The sequence below is a fragment of the Vicia villosa genome, unplaced genomic scaffold (assembly GCF_029867415.1).
Source record: "Vicia villosa cultivar HV-30 ecotype Madison, WI unplaced genomic scaffold, Vvil1.0 ctg.000150F_1_1_1, whole genome shotgun sequence".
Taxonomy (NCBI): Eukaryota; Viridiplantae; Streptophyta; class Magnoliopsida; order Fabales; family Fabaceae; genus Vicia; species Vicia villosa.
In genome coordinates this window covers 154,868-180,459 of record NW_026705040.1, presented here as the reverse complement: position 1 = coordinate 180,459, position 25,592 = coordinate 154,868, and the positions used below count along the sequence as shown (strand labels likewise).

Sequence of the window (25,592 nt, the reverse complement as noted above, 5' to 3'; positions counted from 1 at the left end):
CGAGATACCCCCGAATTTAAGGTTAGTAGGAGTTATATTTGATTTTTTTGAAAAATATTTTTATTATGTTTAGTGATAACTTTATGATTTTATAATTAATAGGAAAAAAGTCGAAAAGGTAGGGAAAATATGGCTAAGAATGTATACCCACATGTATTATCTCGTGGAGGGTATCACATGCTTGAGGAGACAATTAAAAATGAAAAGAAATCATCGAGAGATGATTCTACATTAGATGATAATGGTAATCCATCTCCACCGTCACGCCATGAGTTATGGAAGAGAACACGACAAAAAAAGGGGGGAGAATACACATCATTGTCTACACAAGCTGTTGTAGAGAAAATTGTAAGTAAAACTTGGAAATTATTTCAAGTATCATTATATTTGTGATTGATAAAAACTATTGAAATTAGTTGTGGTTTTTGAATTTTGTAGGACTCTCTAGTTGAAGAAGCTGAAAAAGGCGTCTTTGTTCCACATGGATGTAACGATATCTTAACAGCGACCATTGGAACATCTGAGAAAGGCGGTCGTGTTCGTGGTGTTGGAAAGCACCATAAACAAAGCACTTACTTTGGAAGGTCGTCTTCACGTCAAGGACAACATATAGATGTAACTCAACAAATTGAACAACTTAGAGTTGATTTTAATCAAAAGTTGGCTGAAGAGCGTAAGGCAATGCAACAATCTTTTATGGAGACACTTAAGTCTATGGGTTTATCGCAAAGCACAAATGATAAAAAATGCATTGAAAAAATGGAAGTTGTCGAAGGAAGCGGAAAAGGAAGTTGTTCAGCTGCAATAGGAAGCACAAAAGGTGTGGAAGTTGACGATGTTCAGAGATTGCTATTCATGGTTGTGAAAATGGCTGACAGACACTTGGAAATCGAATTAAGTCATTGTAAATCTGCCATTAATTTTTATATATCAGCTAAGTGTATCAGAGAGTTGTTGGTGGGTTTTCATTGGCTTGACGTGTCTATTCTGCAAGTTTGGTGCACGTAAGTACATTTTTTTTATTACTTTCAATATCTATTAATAGGATATATATCTCATCACTTCGAATCTAATGTTTATTTTAAAATTATTTAGGTATATTCATCGTTTATGTATTGATAATTCATCATCAGAAGTGTATGAATTTATGGACCCTTCTATGTGTATACATTATGATGATGTGCCGAGTTCTGCAACAAAGGTTAGAAATTACATACAAGATAAGTTAATGAAGGAAGACCACCTCCTACCACTTATTCATGGGTAAATTTTTGTGAAATTCTGTTTCCTATTTTTTAATTTTGATATATAACATAGATATTTTATGTGACTTTTGTATTTCCATGCACATGTATAGAAAACATTGGCAATTAATAGTCATGTGTCAAAGAGACAATATTGTGGTCGTCTTTTGTTCACTTCATCTGGGTATTGATAAACCCACGAAGAAAATTGTTTCGACGTAAGTTTATCTTTCAAAGAAACTTTATCTTTTATATTGATATTGATAAGTAATTTCATATTTTATGTGGCTTTAAATGGTTTTTTTTTGAATTAGTGCTTTTGAGGTTCATCAATTTGCAAGTTATGGCAATAGAAAAAAGGCTACATGGCATAGGCCCAATGTAAGTGTGATGTAAATTATAATTCTCTATATTTAATTTTATGATAATTATTCAATAATTATGTTTTTCATTTGTAGACAAGGAAACAACATAACTCTAATGATTGTGGATACTATGTGATGAAAAATATGTTGGACATTGTCTCTGCAAATATAACTGGATCTTGGATGCAGGTAATAAAATACATTTAATTTGTTATTTACTTTGCGTTTTGCAACTTAATGAGAATTTTCAAAGAATAACTCTATATTGTACATTTACGTATTGTAGGTATTTGATGATCCTACGGAATTAACACAAGAAGATTTGTATGATTTGCGACTCCGTTGGGCAAAATGTTTCTTTGAGTTATATAAAGAATAACTTTATGTTTAGTGTTGTTATTTTATAGTAGAAAAATGTGTGTAAACCTTTCTTATCATTTTGTACACTTGTGTATCCTAAATTAATACTTTTGTATATTTTGACGAATATATATGCATCTTAGCTATTTAGTGCAGTTAAATATGGTCTGAGTGTTGTGGGAAAAATGTGCAAAGTAGCGATCTTATATTGGTGTGTGTGGTATTTGTATATTATATTGAAAATTAGGTAAAAAAAATTACAGGTTAAAATAGGGAAAATTGGAATAACAGTCAATTTATGCTAAAAACCAGAAAAGATATTACATCGGGCCGTAGTAAAAACCGATGTAAAATGTAGTCTATTACATCGGGTAAAATGCACACCCAGATGTAAAATATGGCGCAAAAAAATGGCATGATTTGTCACATTGGGCCTTTCTAACAACCAATGTAAAAGGTCGTCTATTACATCGGCCAAAATGAATACCCGATGTAAAATATTGCGCATATTTTTTTTTATAAAAAAATTGCAATATCTTTCACATCAGACATCTGAGTTCAACCGATGTGGTATGCTACTTTTACATCGGGCCTTGACCCGATGTAAAATGTCTCAGACTTATTACATCGCCTGGCTTTACATCGGGTCCAGACCCGATGTAAAAAGTAGTTTTTGCCCGATGTAAAAAGTAGTTTCTACACTAGTGGTTGTTGGTTCATTGCCTTTTATATAGTGATGATTAATGATGAGCTGTTTGTTGATGAATCTTTGTATGATTAATGATGTGATGATGAGCTGTTGTTGTTAAATGTTGGTATACTACTTGTTGATTAACGATATTGATGCTTAGTGAAGTGGTGAATTGTGTATGACTTTATTCTTCATATACTCGTTATCATACGCTTCTTTATATTGTTATGATATCTCAACCCTTCTGTTTGAATGTTACCCATATGTTGGTAACTAGCAGGAGTGAAGGATAGTTACTTTCAATAGTCCGAGTCGGCGTCATTGCTCTGATACGTAACACTAGAGGGGGGATGAACGTTATTTGTTTTCGTTGTTGAATTTTATAAGATTGTTGAAGTAATTTTAATCGTTAGATACCATCAAGATATCTAAAGATTAACGTCAAAATGAACTTTCGTATAATATTAATTTTGATGTAATCCAATGATATAGTAAATCATTATAGATTAATCACAAACTTTATTTGTATGATTTATATGATAATATGTTTCAATTCAACGGTTGATTTTAAAAAATATTTATTCGAAAGGAAGTTATTGAGCGAATGTAACTCATGGTGTACCTCTTCGGATGTAATTTGATCTCTCCTTATATATATATATATATATATATATATATATATATATATATATATATATATATATATATATATATATATATATATATATATATATATATATATATATAATAAAATATGCAGGAAGACATTACTTTTATTGAAATAAAAAATATAAACTAAAATTGTTAGGATTCAAAACATGTACCATAAATTAGTTTACCTCACGATTTTTAGCAAAAACTAATGTAAAGATTGTATATTTTAAAAAAATATATATATGGTGCGTCTAGAAATTGTACCACCATTTTTTGGTTATGTGAGGAAAAATCGTTGTCATAAAATATATATTTTTTTAGTAGTGATAATAACAACAATCTAATAAGAGTATGGTACCATAATAAAGATGATTATATCCTATCCATAAACTTAAGAATGGTTAGATAGAGATACAAGAGGAATAAAGGACAACTGAGAAGGGGTTATGAGGTCTCGGGAACAAGCTAAGTCATGCCAAAAGTAAACACTTAATTATGTTGAGTGATTGAATAAAGACCTTCATATGACATAATAAATAATACTCTAAAATTAAAGTACTCACTTTTTAAAATTTAAAACATTTCTTTCTAGTTCATAACTGTCACTTACTTCAATGTCAAAGTATTTGCAAATACTACCCTATAACGTCAGATAAAACATCAACCGACAGCTAGAAACTATATCTCATCACGACAATCAAGTTTGATATCAGTTACTTCAAGTTCACATCAGATCCAGTCATAACTAAGGAAGAGAAATATATACAAGATGGAGTATCAGCACTTGTTTTCTGCTCCTTGTAGCTATGACTCTGATAATAGCCACTGTATTGAGTTGTTGGTTGTAGTAATTCCTTATTAACCTTTTGTTGGGATAAATTCATTATTATCTAAACTTGATCATGGATCTAGTTAAGTGATACTAATGTTATACCAACACTTATTTTTGGTTTTTCACAAATTCCTTCCTTGGATAGTCGGATGATATTCTTGCTATAGTTATCATTGGTCTATACTCTACTTGGGTTTCTGAAGTATCTTTTGCCTTTAAAAAACTAGAAAAAAAAAAATCAAGAATTGAACTGAAATTGTAAGGTATGATACCAAGTGAATACAATATATTTAAAAAATACCGTAACTCTTAAGTGCCCAAAGGAAAAACAAAAATAACAATACAAGGGATATTCATCAAGAAAAAAACACCAAAAACATAAAATCAAGCATAGACAAGAGAGTCCTCAAGTTGAGCTTTTTTTGAAAATTTGATAAAAGAATTGGTACTGAATGAAAACTTGGAAACAAAAAACTGTTGTCAACAAGGATTTTGATAGTACGAGAGAGAGCCAGACTCAATAAACTTTATTCACTATGCTGCAATATTTTCTGATCTGACCCTGGTTTCCTGTTAAAGGACTGAGATTTCCCATCTTAACCATCGCGTTAGCGAAATCTAATCTGAAGAGTAATGGATTACTGGCGTAAGCCGATACTTTGTAATCAAGGGGACCAAAACCACCCTTATAGAGTTGTTGATCGGAATGCAGAAGACCCTTTTGGTTCAATAGATTTTGGTAATAAGCATTGTCAAAGAAGTTTGGAGTTGCGGCATCTAAAGGAGATAAGTTGTTGTCACCACCACTTTTTGGACATGTTTTTTGCAATGAACTTCTGTATTGAGATTGAACATTGCTTTCGCTGTAAATCCTTGGTCGAATGAGTGCGCATTTTGCTTGGCCTATTGTGTGAGAACCTGATAAAGCAACCATTTCCTCAGCTGAGAAACCCTTTTTCTTGAAAGCATCAATAAGGCCTTTAAGGTCAAGAAATGGAGAAGGTAAATCTGAATTTGCAGCATTCAAATTCGCAGTTGTTGAATCTTTTCTTCCCACACGAACCGGCCAAATAGGTCCACCAAGCTAAATAGATATATATTTTTCATCCATCAATATACAGTTAATAACAACATATATATGCATTGTAAAACCCAAAAAACTTACAGCAACAACAGAATCTCTTGCTGCAACAGCTAAGATATCTGCACAAGAAACAACATTAGGGCAGCGCGTCTCCAATATAGCTTTTACTTTGTCTATGATTTCGTAACCCCTAAGAGAATTCGCATTGGGACGGGCATTTTGTTCTCCCTTGAAATTTGGTGTGTCCTTCAACAATATTGATGCATCACACCCCTTCAAAAATTAAGTAGCAATATTAGAAGTTTAGAACTGTTTTCACAAAAACAGGTGTAAAAACCAAATTATAAAGAAAAATGAAGAATTACTTGAACAAAACAGTCGTGAAAATGAAGACGGAGCAAGGATGCGCCTAATCGACGATCATTCAACACCGCTCTGGTTATTTCTTCCTTAATGATTAGAAGAGCACCGGGACATTTGTTAACGTAAAAAGTTGTGCTCATCTGACTTGAAATATCAGGTATGAAAGAAGACACGTGAGTAATTGCTGAAGGAATTACACTTGATGCTGAGATTATGCTCATAAGACATATCAATAAACAGATTCTAAGCTTAATATCAGCCATGTTAATATTATTAAGCAGAACTCTCAAAGTATGAATAAGAGATATTTTTTATCTGTACTTAGTTGATGAAATGTGTTACATATTTATACATGAAGAAATTACGTAGTTTGCATAATTTTTTGGTGTGTTGAGGACACGTTCGTGTACATTGTGGACATCCATTCCTATATGATGTTTTGATATAAAATTCTGATTATATGAAATGTTATTAGCTGGATTGTGCTAATCTAGTTGACTTCTAAATAAAATGCAGCAGATTTTAAGGAGCATATATTCCACTCTCCTAAAATAAAATACTTTTGTACTAATATAATTGAAAATGTTAATTGAACATTTATCCAAATTGGATTCTATTGTGTTAAAAAATATTATATATTTAAACTTATATTTGCTAGAAGATATGTTGCACTAGTTGGTTCTTTACATGGATGCTCGTAGTAGGTTGTTGAGAATTTGTTCGACCAAACTATGTCTGTCTGTATCGATTTTCTTTACGAACTTTGGTTATAAAGTTTAAGAGTTGGATTTCCATAAGTGGTTATAAAGCCAAATCACTACAAGAAATTTTTAGATTAGCTACGGTTAATTCGCTGCAGATTGCATCTATAGTTAATTTCAAGTTATAAAAGTGAGATTTAATTAATTAATTATTTTTTTTTTTTAAAAATCTCACTACTTTAGGCTAAGTACTTGTTTGGTATTGTGTTGTATTTGGTAGAATCACGTTATGGTAGAATCTCGCTACCTCATTTCTCTTGATACACTTCCCTGAGTCTTATAAAACCTTAGCTCGCGACTCAATCTCTCAAATGGTAAATTATAAATTCATAACCCTAGTATTATTTGTTGGTTTTAGGGTCCGCATTTTTACGTTACTAAAGTATACTCTAAATCTCTGTGCAAAAAGTGAGAAACGAGTGTTACTTTTTGAAAATATCCGTATGCGTACCATTGTAATTATTACGCAACAGATTCCTTCTATTTTTAACAAATTCTCATTGCTTTTGGTGATTTCATTTCCTGTCGTTTTCTTTTGACTTCTTATTCTTGTCATTTCTTTAAATTATGTGCATTGTTTTCTTCAACATTTTTCTTTATGTATTAAACACAAGTCAAACAACAATAAAAACACAATATAGCACAATGAAGTTCTGGAATTTACTAGTTGATCCCGCAAAGTAAGCTTTAATAAGAAACTAGCGATTGTTTACCAAAATTCTGGGTAAACAGAATCGGTAGGTTGGTGTGGTTGTCGTTTTTTTTACCTCCCCGTTTCACTTGGGAGGATGGCACGCTAGACCCTTCACGCGAAATTTGGAAGGAGAATGCGCCCGTGGTGGGATGAATTTTATTTCAGTTCTTCCTACGATATCACACGAACTTTCTTATTTGTCCTACGAGTAGGAAAGGAAAAAAAAGATCTCAACTAAACCCTAGGAGTTTGCTAAGTGTGGGGATTCACCTAGACTAGAAATTCTGGAGTCCGGGAGGTCGGTTATACATAGGGAAGTGTTTAAACACCCTACATATCTGTAGTACTCTACAGGAACCTTCTCTGTGTCTAAATGTGTTTGTGCTGCTAATGATTATTGGGAAAGTTTCTCCTTTGTATTAGGAGAAGGAATTGAATTGAATAAAAGAAAGACAAACAGACTGACTATTTTTGGTATTTTATTAGCTCGCTGAGATTCCTTGTGAACCTCATGCCTACATATCCCTAATGGAAGTCAGAGCTTATTGTAGTTCGGGGAACTAATTAGGGATTAATTATTTTTGGGTGCCTTGCTTGAAGCTCAAGGTTGAAGCTTTGAATTAAATCTCTGTTTACAGTAAAGAGACATGAAGTCATCTTTATAGAGAGGTATTTCTACTATTCCACCACAAACATTAAAAGAGTGACAGAATAACTGAATTCATTTCATTCAAGAGGGGGACCTTACTTGTGTATGTGCAAGTATACCAGTCAAATGCCTCTTAAATGAAAGAAAGATGCTCATCCAAATTAGGGAAAGTTACCACATGTCTGGGTTTTACTGCCAGCTCATGCCTTTCAAAATCCTAAATGGGAGACTTGATTAAAATGAAATGTAATGTTTGTTTGTTTGAATGTGGTGAGATAGAGGAAAGATCTCTCTATAGAGATAAGCTATGTCTATCTACTGTATAAAAGATTTGATCTTTAACTGGCTTGTATGAGGCCCAAGCTTGAGGCTTTTTTTTATTGATTGATTATTATTATGACTCTGGGAGAAAACTCCACTGGGGATTAATTTACAGGGGATTTTTATGTTCTGTACAAAGCCCAGAATTGAGGCTGACTCTACTTAGGGAAAATCTATTTTGATGGGTTTTATTTGGTGTTTTGTACAAAGCCCAGAATTGAGGCTGACTCTAACTAGGGGAAATATTATTTTCTGCCTTGTACAAAGCCCAAGGTTGTGGCGGACTCTTAAATAAACTGAGTATGGATGACTCTAATAGGGAAAAGATCCTAGATGTTAGGAATCTTTGACACATGAAATATGGTTTATCTGCCTTGTACAAAGCCCAAGGTTGTGGCTACCTGAATGATGAAGGACTCACTGGGGGAGACTCTATTATCTGCCTTGTACAATGCCCAAGGTTGAGGCTGACTATTAACAGGGGAGTTTTATTGTTTTTGTGCCTTGTATGAAGCCCAAGGTTGAGGCTAACTGTTTTTGTTGGATTTTGACTCTATTGAAGGATTTATTTATTAAAAGACTGATTTTTGGAAGCTAACCCTTTCCAGGGATTTTGACTCAGCTGGTGAAATTGTCTGTTGAAAAGAATGATTTTTGGAAGTTAACCCTTTCCAGGGGTTTTATTCTTTTAAACAGGTTTTTATTAATTGACTTTGGAGGCTAACCCTTTCCAGGGGTTTTGACTCTTTTGGGGAAATTATCTCCTAAGAGAAATGAATCTTTGGTTTTTGAAGAAGTGATTTTGGAGGCTAACCCTTTCCAGGGGTTTTTATTAAGATGAAAGAATGATTTGGAGGCTAACCATTTCCAGGGGTTTTTATTAAGATGAAAGAATGATTTGGAGGCTAACCCTTTCCAGGGGTTTTTGTTAAAATGATTGGCAGAAAGATTATCTAGTGGAGACTTCTTGTTTAAAGCCCAAGATGAAGGCTGACACTTGCTCAGGATAAGCAAACATGGATCCTAGACTCTGCTAAGGAAGATTGATGAAGATAAGGGTGACAGAGACTGTCCATGTCTCTCATTCCAAAAGGTGTACTCAATGTAAAATTGAGACAAACTTAGTTTGTTTAAAGTCTGGTTTAATTGGAAGAAACTCACCAGGGTATGTTAAAAGGTGACTAAAGACCTGTTCCTATGTTTGTAAGAAACCTGATGGGTCCTTGTATACAAGCTCAAGAGGAAGCTGGAAATGCTTTTAAGAAGCCTGTGGGTCCTTGTACAAAGCCCAAGAGGAGGCTAATCGAGGGTCATCGAGGGTCCTTGTTATAGCACAAGAGAAAGCTATGTAGTTTTGAACTTATTTTGGCTTTAAGCAAATGGGTAAGAGGTTTCACCGGGAATAATTCCTCTTTGGGTGGATGTGTCCTATTTTTTTGGATTCTAAGGTTTTTGCCAAGATGTTTCACCGGTAATAATTCATCTTGGGGGTTTGAACTACAGATCTCTAATTAGGAAAGAGCCTTCACCGGGAAGACATTCTCAATCCTAGGTCATATTCCTATAATATATATATAGTTTAACTGTCCTAGGGTTTATACTCAAACGTAGTTCTAAACTAATATATATGCACAATTTATATTTGATAGTAATTTGAATAAAGACTGTAAATTGAAAGCTTGTAAAGCCTAACCTGGATGGAGTGGAGGCCTTTGAAGAAGTATGTACAAAGCCTTACCAGTAATTGATGGATAACAGTTGAATATATAGGATAAACAGTTAATGGTTTTTTGAAAACAGAAGAAGTGAAGATAGACATAGGTCACATAGGTATCTGAAGAGTTTCACCGGGAATAATGCCCTTCAAATACCAGAAGAATGTTTTGAAAACAGAAAGAAGATTTTGAAAATACAGTTTTGTAAAACAAACTATGAAAAGAAAGAAGGTGTTGGGTCTTACACTCTAATAGAGGCCCACTTGAAAATGATTCACTGTTATGAGAAACAGTTGGAAAAAAGATTGAAATGATATAAGGTTTTGTTGTTTGAAAACCTTAATCACCTGTTTAATCAGAGATTGAAAACAGTTTTGAATATTGACAAAAGTCAACTTAATTAAGGCAAAGATGAAATCTATACCTAATTAAGACCTAAATAATTAGGGTTTTATCATAAAATTATTCACAAAGTAATTAGGTTAAAACAAAATGAAAATATATATTTTAAAGTATTTAAGAAAACATTTAAAACATACTATTTTAAACCTAATTAAAATACATGAAATAAATAATATTTTTTATGATTTTTTTGATTATTCATAAAATAGGTATATTAAATAACAAGTGTGTGAAAAATGAAGTGAAAATGATTTGATTTGATAGGTGAATTAATTGTGTGAAGTTGTGAGAAAAAATGAAGGAAATTAGTGGTAAAAAAATGATTTTGTCTCCTCCAAGGTTTGAACACACGCTTTTTAGGTCACACACCCAAAACCAACACCACTGAGCCAGCGCGCGTGTGGTGATAGTAAGCTGGCTTCATTGCAATTCATATATTGTTCAAGTGTATAGAAGCCAAAAAAGAAAATAAAATCAAAAGGTCTGAGGCGAGGGGGATTCGAACCCCAGACCTTGGGCATGAGGAGACTAAGAGCGCATGTGAGGCCACTAGGGCAAACGATGAATTCGTTTGTAAAACACAAACCATTCAAAATAAAATAAACTTGGCCCTCAGATTTGAAAATGGCGCCACCCTCCATCTTCGTCTTCAACCTCAAGCTCCAACATTTTTGAAATTCTAATTCTCTCAAATCTCAACCAATGGCCAAGGTGTAAACATGAAACTTGCTCTAAATTCACTCACGATTCTGAATATGTAACTAACATAAATTTATATTAACTATATCTAACTAATTTACCAGAAAACGTGAAGAACCCTAAAATTTAAAAATCAAATTAAATGGCTATACTTAAAGATAAACGAATGATGATAGAGGATTTTCAATCCTCTGATGATGCTGAACAAGATAGAATCGAGCTTTATCACAAAGAGTGCTTAAATTAAAGAGGTGGAGTTCAGAAACTTACCTCTGAAAATGGAGGTCGTGAGGATGGTAGAGAGCACCTGAGCTTGTATGAATGATCCCAAAAGCTTCCTTGGGACTCAGTGATGCTAACTGAATGCTTATTGTAACTTCAATTCTCCTGAATTGCTCTATGGACCTCCCTCGATTTGAGCTTCAAGTGGACATGGAGAGTGATGATTCTTGAGTTACAGACGAGCTGCAGCCATCTGAACAGCTTCACTATGACCAGAGGAACGTGCCTGGATGCTTGGCTTTGTTGGAAACCTTCTGAATTGCTCTATGGACCTCCAACTGCAACAACTCCAAAGTGAGAGCAACAATGGCGTTCCTCCACTTACAGAAGTGATCCAGGTGCTTGGATCACCTCAAATGAACCCCTTTGAGATGTTAGAATGCTTACTTTCCAAAGATAAGCTCTGGTTTGAAGAAAACGATTTTTCTTGCCAAAGAACTTTGAAAAACCATAAGCATGAGAAGAGAAAGAGAAAGCAAGGAATATGGTTGCTTTGGTGTGTTTTTTGAATGAGTAAGAGTCCTCTATTTATAGGCAATTGATTCAATACTGATTGAGAGAGTGAGCTTGCTTAATGAGGGAGTTTTGATTTCTTGGCCATGAAGAAATTCAAAGAATCTTCAAAATGCAATGATGGCCAAATCGAGCTAGCTCCCTATCTATTGATCTTATCTGGTCTTGGGGAACATTTCTGATGCAGAGGAGTGTTCCAATTGGTTGGTGAGAAGATTCCTTGGGTGATTCATCAATTTGCCATAAATTCACAAATGTAATCAGTACATAATCACATGTTCTTGTTTTTAGAATCTTCTTCAATTCTCATGTCATGGTAAAAATGAATGCATGGCATGTTTGCAGATGTGTTATGGGTCATGTAGCATCCATAAGAGAGGTCATTTGCACAAAATTACAAAGTTTCAAATTGTACATGACCTATAATTTTACTTCATGAGGCCAACTTTGAACAAGCATAACTCTTAGCTCAAAATGAATTTGGAGAAGGTTGAACACAATTTGGAAAGCCCTAAACATCTACTTCAAATCATTAGTTTGGAGTTTCTTCAGAATCCTTTGGCAAATTTGTGAAAAATGAGGCCAAAGTTGGAAGAAAACTAGGTTAAAACACTTAGAAATTTTTTTAAGTTTTTATAACCTAAAGCTTCAAAATTCCAAAACTCTTTAAATGGTTGATCTTTTGAAAAAAGTTCCATTGTAAGATGTTGTTTTATTTTGAAAGATCTACAACTTTCATGTTGGAAGTTTTTTGAGTTGTGTAGGTGAAATTTTGAGTTCCCACAATGCCCTCAAAAACCCTAATTCCCGACTTTTTGCTCCTTGAAAATTCTTCTTGAATTTCTTTGGTCAAATGACTTTAATATCCATATATTGATGATATTGATCCTTGAAAGTCATGGTTTGACCAAAAATCTTAAAAGTCAAAGGTGATCCCATACAGTTGACTTTTTCCAGATAAGGTGAGATTTTGGACTTTTGTGTGGAATTAAGATCTCCTCCTCAAATGAGTGATGTAAATGGGTTATGTTAAGGTAGTAGAGGTTCTTGAATCATGTCTTGAGTTTTGGATCCATGCCCTGATTAAAAGTCAACTATCCAGATGAATTAGGTTAAAAACCCTAATTGTCGACCAGATGAAATTGGTGACTGTGGATCTTGAATTGAGGTGTGATGTCCAGTGGATCTTATTGTATGGATCATTTGAAGATTATTGAAGTATTTAATAGATGTCCTGGAGCTTTTTAGGGTTTCCCAAAGGTGATCCCTGATTTCAGTCCTTGATAGGCTCAAAAACCCTAGTCTGGTGACCTGAGTAAATCTGTACTTAGAGGACTGGGTGTCTAATCAATCATAGGTGAAAAAATGAAGTTCTTGAGTCCTATGATTATGTTAGAGACTAATCCTTCTACTGATTGATCCTTTGCCTGAGTTTTCTTGTCTTTGAACATCCTTGATTAAATGCCAAATGAAGAAGTGACTGCTCTGGGTACTTGCTTTGACCTGATGAAAATCCTGAAGATATGTCATCTCAGGGGGGTCAAAAATTAGGGTATGACAGATGCCCCTATTTAAGTTTCTTTTATCTGGAGGGAGAGAGATTGATATCTCGATCTCTCCTGTGTGAAAGAGACTTAAATATCAAAGAATGCCCGAATTTTGGGCGCTCCTGAGATGTTGTAATTGATAAAATCCTTTTATAACTTGATCCCGTTGTCGCACTTGGCAGGGGATGAGGAGACAAACTCCTGTAGAAATACTTGATGTGGACTCTAGTGAATGGATGGCAGTGTAGAATGCTCAATCCATCTTCTTTAACTAAGTGTTGACACTTAGAAAAAGGTAAACAACCTCCCCCTTGTTTCGGATGTCCATATCTCGAAACTGGTCTCAGCCGTGTTTGGACAATATCTCAGATAAAGAGAAAATTTCCAAAGGTTTGTTTCCTCATCAAACTTCTCATCAGCACTTGGAGATGAGATGCCATTTGATGGTAGTAAAGAAACTTCAAAGGTTTGTTTCCTCATCAAACTTCTTACCAGCACTTGGAGGTAAGATACCATTTGACGGTAAATAAAGAAACTTCAAAGGTTTGTTTCCTCATCAAACTTCTTACCAGCACTTGGAGGTAAGATACCATTTGACGGTAAATAGAGAAACTTCAAAGGTTTGTTTCCTCATCAAACTTCTTACCAGCACTTGGAGGTAAGATACCATTTGACGGTAAATAAGGAAACTTCAAAGGTTTGTTTCCTCATCAAACTTCTTACCAGCACTTGGAGGTAAGATACCATTTGATGGTAAATAAAGAAACTTCACCATCCCTCCTTTCAACTTCACGTTTTTGAAGGATTGTCATATGGTCCCGCGCTCTTTTGAGGGGCTAATGACTTTGCTCGAAAGCGGATGAACTGTCTTCGGGAAGAAGACTACCATTCATCTACTTACGCTGAGGAATCTGAACTATCTTCTGGATGAAGACTACAATTCACTGACTCCGTTGGGGATCTTTTGTCGATCCGCTGGGGAAATACCGAACTTCTGAGGAATTCAAAATGCGAAACAAACTACCTTATTTGAAGAAGATTGTCGAGCGTCGCTCTGCAGGAGATTCTCAATTGAGGAATTCCAAAAGTGAACAAACTATCTCTTTCAGGGAGACTACCATTTGTTGACTTGCTTGGCGAATTTGGGTGTATGAACCTTCTTTATGAAGAAGAAAAACCCTTTAACAACTTCGCAGGGGAATCTCGAGTATATGGTTTTAATGATTCGGGCATTCACATGATCAAAGCCTGACTCGACTATGCAGTTATAAAGTATGCATGAATATTATGACAAATATAAAATGTAAAGTGAAAGTGAATAGAATTGTCGCGGATGTAAAATCCTATGATACGACTCGAATCTTGTTGATCAGAAGATGTCCTCTTCTTGTAGTTCGAACTCTGTCGGGAATACCTGGTTATCAGTTGTCCGCTGTCCGAAGTGATTAATATGAATTGAAGTGAAGATCCGTCATCGGGAGATGTTCGCAAAGCGACCTCATGGGGAAATCTTGGTTCCCGGAGTCTCAACCGTTCTCGGAGCAACTGTTTGCATTCTTCCTATTGTTTGTAAACCTTAGAAAGAAATTTCACCTTTATTATTGCAAGTAAATTCATTTTATTTTATGAAAACATTTGTTTCAAGAAAATGATTGTTTAAACTTAAAATGCATTTCAAGAAATTGAATAAGACTCGATTTGCAAAGAATGCACAAGGCTCAAATTATTATATGGAATGGTAATCAGCCAAATGCTTGATTCCATGGAGTATTTACAAAGTTGGAAATTGGTAATTTTTCAGGAAAAGGGCTACGCTGAAACGTAACGACCGTTATCTTTCCCTTCCACTCCGGGTTGCGCTGTATTCGTGCTTCGTAGAAGATGACCTACTGCTGATGAATACTCCGCTATGGATTTTTGAATGATCAAGTTTGTCCTGAACACAGTTACTTGCCATATATCCCTAACTTTTGCGTAAACTACCCCTTTCGGGTTTTAAGTCTACCGGGATTGATTATTTATTTTTTATGTCTCTAACTTTTGCCTGAATCGCCCTTTCGGGTTTTCGATTCACCGAGACGCTCTTTTTTGCCTAAGCTGCTCTCTGCGAGTTTTCAACTTAGCGAGCTGTTCTTTTGATTATTTAGGCGAAGTATTTCTTGACTGCGTCGACGTTCACAGGACGGGTGAATTCTTCTCCATCCATAGTCGTGAGTATTAAGGCTCCTCCTGAGAAAGCTCTCTTGACCACGTAGGGGCCGTCATAATTGGGAGTCCATTTCCCTCTTGAATCTGTGAGAAAAGATTGAATCTTTTTTAGTACAAGGTCGCCTTCTTTGATTGTGCGAGGTCGAACCTTTTTGTCGAAAGCTTTTTTCATTCTTTGTTGATATAGCTGACCGTGGCATAAAGCTGTCATGCGCTTTTCTTCGATCAAATTCAATCCATCGAATCTGCTTTGACACTACTCGGCTTCTGTTAATTTTGCCTCCATCAAGACTCTCATTGATGGAATCTCAACCTCTATAGGTAGGACTGCCTCCATGCCATATACAAGGGAGAAAGGAGTTGCTCCAGTCGAAGTACGTACTGATGTACGGTAACCATGAAGAGCATACGGGAGCATTTCATGCCAATCTTTGTAAGTGATGACCATCTTCTGAACGATTTTCTTGATGTTTTTGTTAGCTGCTTCTACAGCTCCATTCATCTTTGGTCTGTAAGGAGATGAGTTGTGATGTTCAATCTTGAATTCTTCACAAAGCTCCTTCATCATTTTGTTATTCAAATTTGACCCATTGTCAGTGATTATCTTGCTAGGAATGCTGTAGCGACAGATGATGTGATTCTTGATAAACCTGACGACAACTTGTCTTGTAACGTTTGCATATGAAGCTGCTTCAACCCATTTGGTGAAATAGTCTATAGCTACCAAGATGAAGCGATGTCCGTTGGACGCTTTTGGCTCGATCATTCCAATCATGTCGATTCCCCACATGGAGAAAGGCCAAGGGGAAGAGAGTATGTTGAGAAGAGATGGTGGCACATGAATTCTATCGGCGTAGATCTGACATTTGTGACACCTCTTTGCGTACTGGTAGCAATCTGACTCCATCGTCAGCCAATAATATCTTGCTCTCAGTATTTTCCTTGTCATGGTATGTCCATTGGTGTGAGTACCAAAGGAACCTTCATGTATTTCTCTCATGAGTACTTCCGCTTCTTTTCTGTCAACGCATCAGAGCAGAACCATGTCAAAGTTTCTCTTGTACAGAACATCTTCATTCAGGAAAAATCTACAAGTTAACTTTCTCAAAGTCTTTCTATCTTTCTTTGACGCCCCAAGAGGGTATTCTTGCTTTTGAAGAAAGTTCTTGATGTCGTGATACCATGGTTTTTCGTCGATGATTGCTTCTACTGTGAAAACATGAGCGGGCCTATCCAGGCGCATAACATCGATCCGAGGAATGTCATTCCAATTATTTATCCTAATCATGGAAGAGAGCGTGGCTAATGCATCAGCCAAGTTGTTTTCTTCGCGAGGAATGTGATGAAACTCTACCCTGTCGAAGAATGGTAACAATCTTCTTACGTAGTCTTTGTAAGGGATTGGCCCTGGTTGGCGTGTTTCCCATTCACCTTTGATTTGATTGATGACCAAAGCAGAATCTCCGTATACATCCAACTGTTTGATTCTTAGATCCACGGCTTCTTCGAGACCCATGATGCAAGCTTCATATTCGGCCTCATTGTTTGTGCACTTGAAAGTTAATCTGGCAGTAAATGGAATATGGGTACCTTGAGGTGTAACAATGATTGCCCCAATTCCTCGTCCATAAGCATTGACAGCTCCGTCAAAGATTAAGCCCCATTGGGATCCTATCTCAGGTCCTTCGTCTGGTAGTGGCTCGTCGTAATCTTTCAAGTTGAGGTACATGACGTCCTCGTCTGGAAAGTCAAAACTTGTTGATTCATGATCATTGAGTGGATGGTGAGCCAGGTGCTCAGCTAGAATGCTTCCTTTCACGGCTTTCTGTGCGTGATACTCAACAGTTGATTTTAAAAAATATTTATTCGAAAGGAAATTATTGAGCAAATGTAACTCATGGTGTACCTCTTCGGATGTAATTTGATCTGTCCTTATATATATATATATATATATATATATATATATATATATATATATATATATATATAATAAAATATGCAGGAAGACATTACTTTTATTGAAATAAAAAATATAAACTAAAATTGTTAGGATTCAAAACATGTACCATAAATTAGTTTACCTCACGATTTTTAGCAAAAACTAATGTAAAGATTGTATATTTTAAAAAAATATATATATGGTGCGTCTAGAAATTGTACCACCATTTTTTGGTTATGTGAGGAAAAATCGTTGTCATAAAATATATATTTTTTTAGTAGTGATAATAACAACAATCTAATAAGAGTATGGTACCATAATAAAGATGATTATATCCTATCCATAAACTTAAGAATGGTTAGATAGAGATACAAGAGGAATAAAGGACAACTGAGAAGGGGTTATGAGGTCTCGGGAACAAGCTAAGTCATGCCAAAAGTAAACACTTAATTATGTTGAGTGATTGAATAAAGACCTTCATATGACATAATAAATAATACTCTAAAATTAAAGTACTCACTTTTTAAAATTTAAAACATTTCTTTCTAGTTCATAACTGTCACTTACTTCAATGTCAAAGTATTTGCAAATACTACCCTATAACGTCAGATAAAACATCAACCGACAGCTAGAAACTATATCTCATCACGACAATCAAGTTTGATATCAGTTACTTCAAGTTCACATCAGATCCAGTCATAACTAAGGAAGAGAAATATATACAAGATGGAGTATCAGCACTTGTTTTCTGCTCCTTGTAGCTATGACTCTGATAATAGCCACTGTATTGAGTTGTTGGTTGTAGTAATTCCTTATTAACCTTTTGTTGGGATAAATTCATTATTATCTAAACTTGATCATGGATCTAGTTAAGTGATACTAATGTTATACCAACACTTATTTTTGGTTTTTCACAAATTCCTTCCTTGGATAGTCGGATGATATTCTTGCTATAGTTATCATTGGTCTATACTCTACTTGGGTTTCTGAAGTATCTTTTGCCTTTAAAAAACTAGAAAAAAAAAAATCAAGAATTGAACTGAAATTGTAAGGTATGATACCAAGTGAATACAATATATTTAAAAAATACCGTAACTCTTAAGTGCCCAAAGGAAAAACAAAAATAACAATACAAGGGATATTCATCAAGAAAAAAACACCAAAAACATAAAATCAAGCATAGACAAGAGAGTCCTCAAGTTGAGCTTTTTTTGAAAATTTGATAAAAGAATTGGTACTGAATGAAAACTTGGAAACAAAAAACTGTTGTCAACAAGGATTTTGATAGTACGAGAGAGAGCCAGACTCAATAAACTTTATTCACTATGCTGCAATATTTTCTGATCTGACCCTGGTTTCCTGTTAAAGGACTGAGATTTCCCATCTTAACCATCGCGTTAGCGAAATCTAATCTGAAGAGTAATGGATTACTGGCGTAAGCCGATACTTTGTAATCAAGGGGACCAAAACCACCCTTATAGAGTTGTTGATCGGAATGCAGAAGACCCTTTTGGTTCAATAGATTTTGGTAATAAGCATTGTCAAAGAAGTTTGGAGTTGCGGCATCTAAAGGAGATAAGTTGTTGTCACCACCACTTTTTGGACATGTTTTTTGCAATGAACTTCTGTATTGAGATTGAACATTGCTTTCGCTGTAAATCCTTGGTCGAATGAGTGCGCATTTTGCTTGGCCTATTGTGTGAGAACCTGATAAAGCAACCATTTCCTCAGCTGAGAAACCCTTTTTCTTGAAAGCATCAATAAGGCCTTTAAGGTCAAGAAATGGAGAAGGTAAATCTGAATTTGCAGCATTCAAATTCGCAGTTGTTGAATCTTTTCTTCCCACACGAACCGGCCAAATAGGTCCACCAAGCTAAATACATATATATTTTTCATCCATCAATATACAGTTAATAACAACATATATATGCATTGTAAAACCAAAAAAACTTACAGCAACAACAGAATCTCTTGCTGCAACAGCTAAGATATCTGCACAAGAAACAACATTAGGGCAGCGCGTCTCCAATATAGCTTTTACTTTGTCTATGATTTCGTAACCCCTAAGAGAATTCGCATTGGGACGGGCATTTTGTTCTCCCTTGAAATTTGGTGTGTCCTTCAACAATATTGATGCATCACACCCCTTCAAAAATTAAGTAGCAATATTAGAAGTTTAGAACTGTTTTCACAAAAACAGGTGTAAAAACCAAATTATAAAGAAAAATGAAGAATTACTTGAACAAAACAGTCGTGAAAATGAAGACGGAGCAAGGATGCGCCTAATCGACGATCATTCAACACCGCTCTGGTTATTTCTTCCTTAATGATTAGAAGAGCACCGGGACATTTGTTAACGTAAAAAGTTGTGCTCATCTGACTTGAAATATCAGGTATGAAAGAAGACACGTGAGTAATTGCTGAAGGAATTACACTTGATGCTGAGATTATGCTCATAAGACATATCAATAAACAGATTCTAAGCTTAATATCAGCCATGTTAATATTATTAAGCAGAACTCTCAAAGTATGAATAAGAGATATTTTTTATCTGTACTTAGTTGATGAAATGTGTTACATATTTATACATGAAGAAATTACGTAGTTTGCATAATTTTTTGGTGTGTTGAGGACACGTTCGTGTACATTGTGGACATCCATTCCTATATGATGTTTTGATATAAAATTCTGATTATATGAAATGTTATTAGCTGGATTGTGCTAATCTAGTTGACTTCTAAATAAAATGCAGCAGATTTTAAGGAGCATATATTCCACTCTCCTAAAATAAAATACTTTTGTACTAATATAATTGAAAATGTTAATTGAACATTTATCCAAATTGGATTCTATTGTGTTAAAAAATATTATATATTTAAACTTATATTTGCTAGAAGATATGTTGCACTAGTTGGTTCTTTACATGGATGCTCGTAGTAGGTTGTTGAGAATTTGTTCGACCAAACTATGTCTGTCTGTATCGATTTTCTTTACGAACTTTGGTTATAAAGTTTAAGAGTTGGATTTCCATAAGTGGTTATAAAGCCAAATCACTACAAGAAATTTTTAGATTAGCTACGGTTAATTCGCTGCAGATTGCATCTATAGTTAATTTCAAGTTATAAAAGTGAGATTTAATTAATTAATTATTATTTTTTTTTAAAAATCTCACTACTTTAGGCTAAGTACTTGTTTGGTATTGTGTTGTATTTGGTAGAATCACGTTATGGTAGAATCTCGCTACCTCATTTTTCTTGATACACTTCCCTGAGTCTTATAAAACCTTAGCTCGCGACTCAATCTCTCAAATGGTAAATTATAAATTCATAACCCTAGTATTATTTGTTGGTTTTAGGGTCCGCATTTTTACGTTACTAAAGTATACTCTAAATCTCTGTGCAAAAAGTGAGAAACGAGTGTTACTTTTTGAAAATGTCCGTATGCGTACCATTGTAATTATTACGCAACAGATTCCTTCTATTTTTAACAAATTCTCATTGCTTTTGGTGATTTCATTTCCTGTCGTTTTCTTTTGACTTCTTATTCTTGTCATTTCTTTAAATTATGTGCATTGTTTTCTTCAACATTTTTCTTTATGTATTAAACACAAGTCAAACAACAATAAAAACACAATATAGCACAATGAAGTTCTGGAATTTACTAGTTGATCCCGCAAAGTAAGCTTTAATAAGAAACTAGCGATTGTTTACCAAAATTCTGGGTAAACAGAATCGGTAGGTTGGTGTGGTTGTCGTTTTTTTTACCTCCCCGTTTCACTTGGGAGGACGGCACGCTAGACCCTTCACGCGAAATTTGGAAGGAGAATGCGCCCGTGGTGGGATGAATTTTATTTCAGTTCTTCCTACGATATCACACGAACTTTCTTATTTGTCCTACGAGTAGGAAAGGAAAAAAAAGATCTCAACTAAACCCTAGGAGTTTGCTAAGTGTGGGGATTCACCTAGACTAGAAATTCTGGAGTCCGGGAGGTCGGTTATACATAGGGAAGTGTTTAAACACCCTACATATCTGTAGTACTCTACAGGAACCTTCTCTGTGTCTAAATGTGTTTGTGCTGCTAATGATTATTGGGAAAGTTTCTCCTTTGTATTAGGAGAAGGAATTGAATTGAATAAAAGAAAGACAAACAGACTGACTATTTTTGGTATTTTATTAGCTCGCTGAGATTCCTTGTGAACCTCATGCCTACATATCCCTAATGGAAGTCAGAGCTTAATGTAGTTCGGGGAACTAATTAGGGATTAATTATTTTTGGGTGCCTTGCTTGAAGCTCAAGGTTGAAGCTTTGAATTAAATCTCTGTTTACAGTAAAGAGACATGAAGTCATCTTTATAGAGAGGTATTTCTACTATTCCACCACAAACATTAAAAGAGTGACAGAATAACTGAATTCATTTCATTCAAGAGGGGGACCTTACTTGTGTATGTGCAAGTATACCAGTCAAATGCCTCTTAAATGAAAGAAAGATGCTCATCCAAATTAGGGAAAGTTACCACATGTCTGGGTTTTACTGCCAGCTCATGCCTTTCAAAATCCTAAATGGGAGACTTGATTAAAATGAAATGTAATGTTTGTTTGTTTGAATGTGGTGAGATAGAGGAAAGATCTCTCTATAGAGATAAGCTATGTCTATCTACTGTATAAAAGATTTGATCTTTAACTGGCTTGTATGAGGCCCAAGCTTGAGGCTTTTTTTTATTGATTGATTATTATTATGACTCTGGGAGAAAACTCCACTGGGGATTAATTTACAGGGGATTTTTATGTTCTGTACAAAGCCCAGAATTGAGGCTGACTCTACTTAGGGAAAATCTATTTTGATGGGTTTTATTTGGTGTTCTGTACAAAGCCCAGAATTGAGGCTGACTCTAACTAGGGGAAATATTATTTTCTGCCTTGTACAAAGCCCAAGGTTGTGGCGGACTCTTAAATAAACTGAGTATGGATGACTCTAATAGGGAAAAGATCCTAGATGTTAGGAATCTTTGACACATGAAATATGGTTTATCTGCCTTGTACAAAGCCCAAGGTTGTGGCTACCTGAATGATGAAGGACTCACTGGGGGAGACTCTATTATCTGCCTTGTACAATGCCCAAGGTTGAGGCTGACTATTAACAGGGGAGTTTTATTGTTTTTGTGCCTTGTATGAAGCCCAAGGTTGAGGCTAACTGTTTTTGTTGGATTTTGACTCTATTGAAGGATTTATTTATTAAAAGACTGATTTTTGGAAGCTAACCCTTTCCAGGGATTTTGACTCAGCTGGTGAAATTGTCTGTTGAAAAGAATGATTTTTGGAAGTTAACCCTTTCCAGGGGTTTTATTCTTTTAAACAGGTTTTTATTAATTGACTTTGGAGGCTAACCCTTTCCAGGGGTTTTGACTCTTTTGGGGAAATTATCTCCTAAGAGAAATGAATCTTTGGTTTTTGAAGAAGTGATTTTGGAGGCTAACCCTTTCCAGGGGTTTTTATTAAGATGAAAGAATGATTTGGAGGCTAACCATTTCCAGGGGTTTTTATTAAGATGAAAGAATGATTTGGAGGCTAACCCTTTCCAGGGGTTTTTGTTAAAATGATTGGCAGAAAGATTATCTAGTGGAGACTTCTTGTTTAAAGCCCAAGATGAAGGCTGACACTTGCTCAGGATAAGCAAACATGGATCCTAGACTCTGCTAAGGAAGATTGATGAAGATAAGGGTGACAGAGACTGTCCATGTCTCTCATTCCAAAAGGTGTACTCAATGTAAAATTGAGACAAACTTAGTTTGTTTAAAGTCTGGTTTAATTGGAAGAAACTCACCAGGGTATGTTAAAAGGTGACTAAAGACCTGTTCCTATGTTTGTAAGAAACCTGATGGGTCCTTGTATACAAGCTCAAGAGGAAGCTGGAAATGCTTTTAAGAAGCCTGTGGGTCCTTGTACAAAGTCCAAGAGGAGGCTAATCGAGGGTCATCGAGGGTCCTTGTTATAGCACAAGAGAAAGCTATGTAGTTTTGAACTTATTTTGGCTTTAAGCAAATGGGTAAGAGGTTTCACCGGGAATAATTCCTCTTTGGGTGGATGTGTCCTATTTTTTTGGATTCTAAGGTTTTTGCCAAGATGTTTCACCGGTAATAATTCATCTTGGGGGTTTGAACTACAGATCTCTAATTAGGAAAGAGCCTTCACCGGGAAGACATTCTCAATCCTAGGTCATATTCCTATAATATATATATAGTTTAACTGTCCTAGGGTTTATACTCAAACGTAGTTCTAAACTAATATATATGCACAGTTTATATTTGATAGTAATTTGAATAAAGACTGTAAATTGAAAGCTTGTAAAGCCTAACCTGGATGGAGTGGAGGCCTTTGAAGAAGTATGTACAAAGCCTTACCAGTAATTGATGGATAACAGTTGAATATATAGGATAAACAGTTAATGGTTTTTTGAAAACAGAAGAAGTGAAGATAGACATAGGTCACATAGGTATCTGAAGAGTTTCACCGGGAATAATGCCCTTCAAATACCAGAAGAATGTTTTGAAAACAGAAAGAAGAATTTGAAAATACAGTTTTGTAAAACAAACTATGAAAAGAAAGAAGGTGTTGGGTCTTACACTCTAATAGAGGCCCACTTGAAAATGATTCACTGTTATGAGAAACAGTTGGAAAAAAGATTGAAATGATATAAGGTTTTGTTGTTTGAAAACCTTAATCACCTGTTTAATCAGAGATTGAAAACAGTTTTGAATATTGACAAAAGTCAACTTAATTAAGGCAAAGATGAAATCTATACCTAATTAAGACCTAAATAATTAGGGTTTTATCATAAAATTATTCACAAAGTAATTAGGTTAAAACAAAATGAAAATATATATTTTAAAGTATTTAAGAAAACATTTAAAACATACTATTTTAAACCTAATTAAAATACATGAAATAAATAATATTTTTTATGATTTTTTTGATTATTCATAAAATAGGTATATTAAATAACAAGTGTGTGAAAAATGAAGTGAAAATGATTTGATTTGATAGGTGAATTAATTGTGTGAAGTTGTGAGAAAAAATGAAGGAAATTAGTGGTAAAAAAATGATTTTGTCTCCTCCAAGGTTTGAACACACGCTTTTTAGGTCACACACCCAAAACCAACACCACTGAGCCAGCGCGCGTGTGGTGATAGTAAGCTGGCTTCATTGCAATTCATATATTGTTCAAGTGTATAGAAGCCAAAAAAGAAAATAAAATCAAAAGGTCTGAGGCGAGGGGGATTCGAACCCCAGACCTTGGGCATGAGGAGACTAAGAGCGCATGTGAGGCCACTAGGGCAAACGATGAATTCGTTTGTAAAACACAAACCATTCAAAATAAAATAAACTTGGCCCTCAGATTTGAAAATGGCGCCACCCTCCATCTTCGTCTTCAACCTCAAGCTCCAACATTTTTGAAATTCTAATTCTCTCAAATCTCAACCAATGGCCAAGGTGTAAACATGAAACTTGCTCTAAATTCACTCACGATTCTGAATATGTAACTAACATAAATTTATATTAACTATATCTAACTAATTTACCAGAAAACGTGAAGAACCCTAAAATTTAAAAATCAAATTAAATGGCTATACTTAAAGATAAACGAATGATGATAGAGGATTTTCAATCCTCTGATGATGCTGAACAAGATAGAATCGAGCTTTATCACAAAGAGTGCTTAAATTAAAGAGGTGGAGTTCAGAAACTTACCTCTGAAAATGGAGGTCGTGAGGATGGTAGAGAGCACCTGAGCTTGTATGAATGATCCCAAAAGCTTCCTTGGGACTCAGTGATGCTAACTGAATGCTTATTGTAACTTCAATTCTCCTGAATTGCTCTATGGACCTCCCTCGATTTGAGCTTCAAGTGGACATGGAGAGTGATGATTCTTGAGTTACAGACGAGCTGCAGCCATCTGAACAGCTTCACTATGACCAGAGGAACGTGCCTGGATGCTTGGCTTTGTTGGAAACCTTCTGAATTGCTCTATGGACCTCCAACTGCAACAACTCCAAAGTGAGAGCAACAATGGCGTTCCTCCACTTACAGAAGTGATCCAGGTGCTTGGATCACCTCAAATGAACCCCTTTGAGATGTTAGAATGCTTACTTTCCAAAGATAAGCTCTGGTTTGAAGAAAACGATTTTTCTTGCCAAAGAACTTTGAAAAACCATAAGCATGAGAAGAGAAAGAGAAAGCAAGGAATATGGTTGCTTTGGTGTGTTTTTTGAA

At 35.1% G+C, this 25,592-nt stretch overlaps 2 protein-coding genes across 2 annotated transcripts; both read right to left on the bottom strand.

Annotated features, from left to right (window-relative positions):
* Positions 1 to 4,354: 4,354 nt before the first annotated feature.
* LOC131624718 (cationic peroxidase 1-like) lies at positions 4,355 to 5,893 on the bottom strand. The gene is made up of 3 exons (XM_058895638.1): positions 5,596 to 5,893; positions 5,312 to 5,503; positions 4,355 to 5,230 (listed from the first exon to the last, which is right to left on the bottom strand). The coding sequence occupies exons 1-3, from the start codon at positions 5,854 to 5,856 to the stop codon at positions 4,664 to 4,666; spliced, it is 1,020 nt and encodes a 339-aa protein (XP_058751621.1). The 5' UTR covers positions 5,857 to 5,893; the 3' UTR covers positions 4,355 to 4,663.
* Positions 5,894 to 18,320: 12,427 nt separating this feature from the next.
* Positions 18,321 to 19,859, bottom strand: LOC131624717 (cationic peroxidase 1-like). The gene is made up of 3 exons (XM_058895637.1): positions 19,562 to 19,859; positions 19,278 to 19,469; positions 18,321 to 19,196 (listed from the first exon to the last, which is right to left on the bottom strand). The coding sequence occupies exons 1-3, from the start codon at positions 19,820 to 19,822 to the stop codon at positions 18,630 to 18,632; spliced, it is 1,020 nt and encodes a 339-aa protein (XP_058751620.1). The 5' UTR covers positions 19,823 to 19,859; the 3' UTR covers positions 18,321 to 18,629.
* Between the last annotated feature and the right edge of the window lie 5,733 nt (positions 19,860 to 25,592).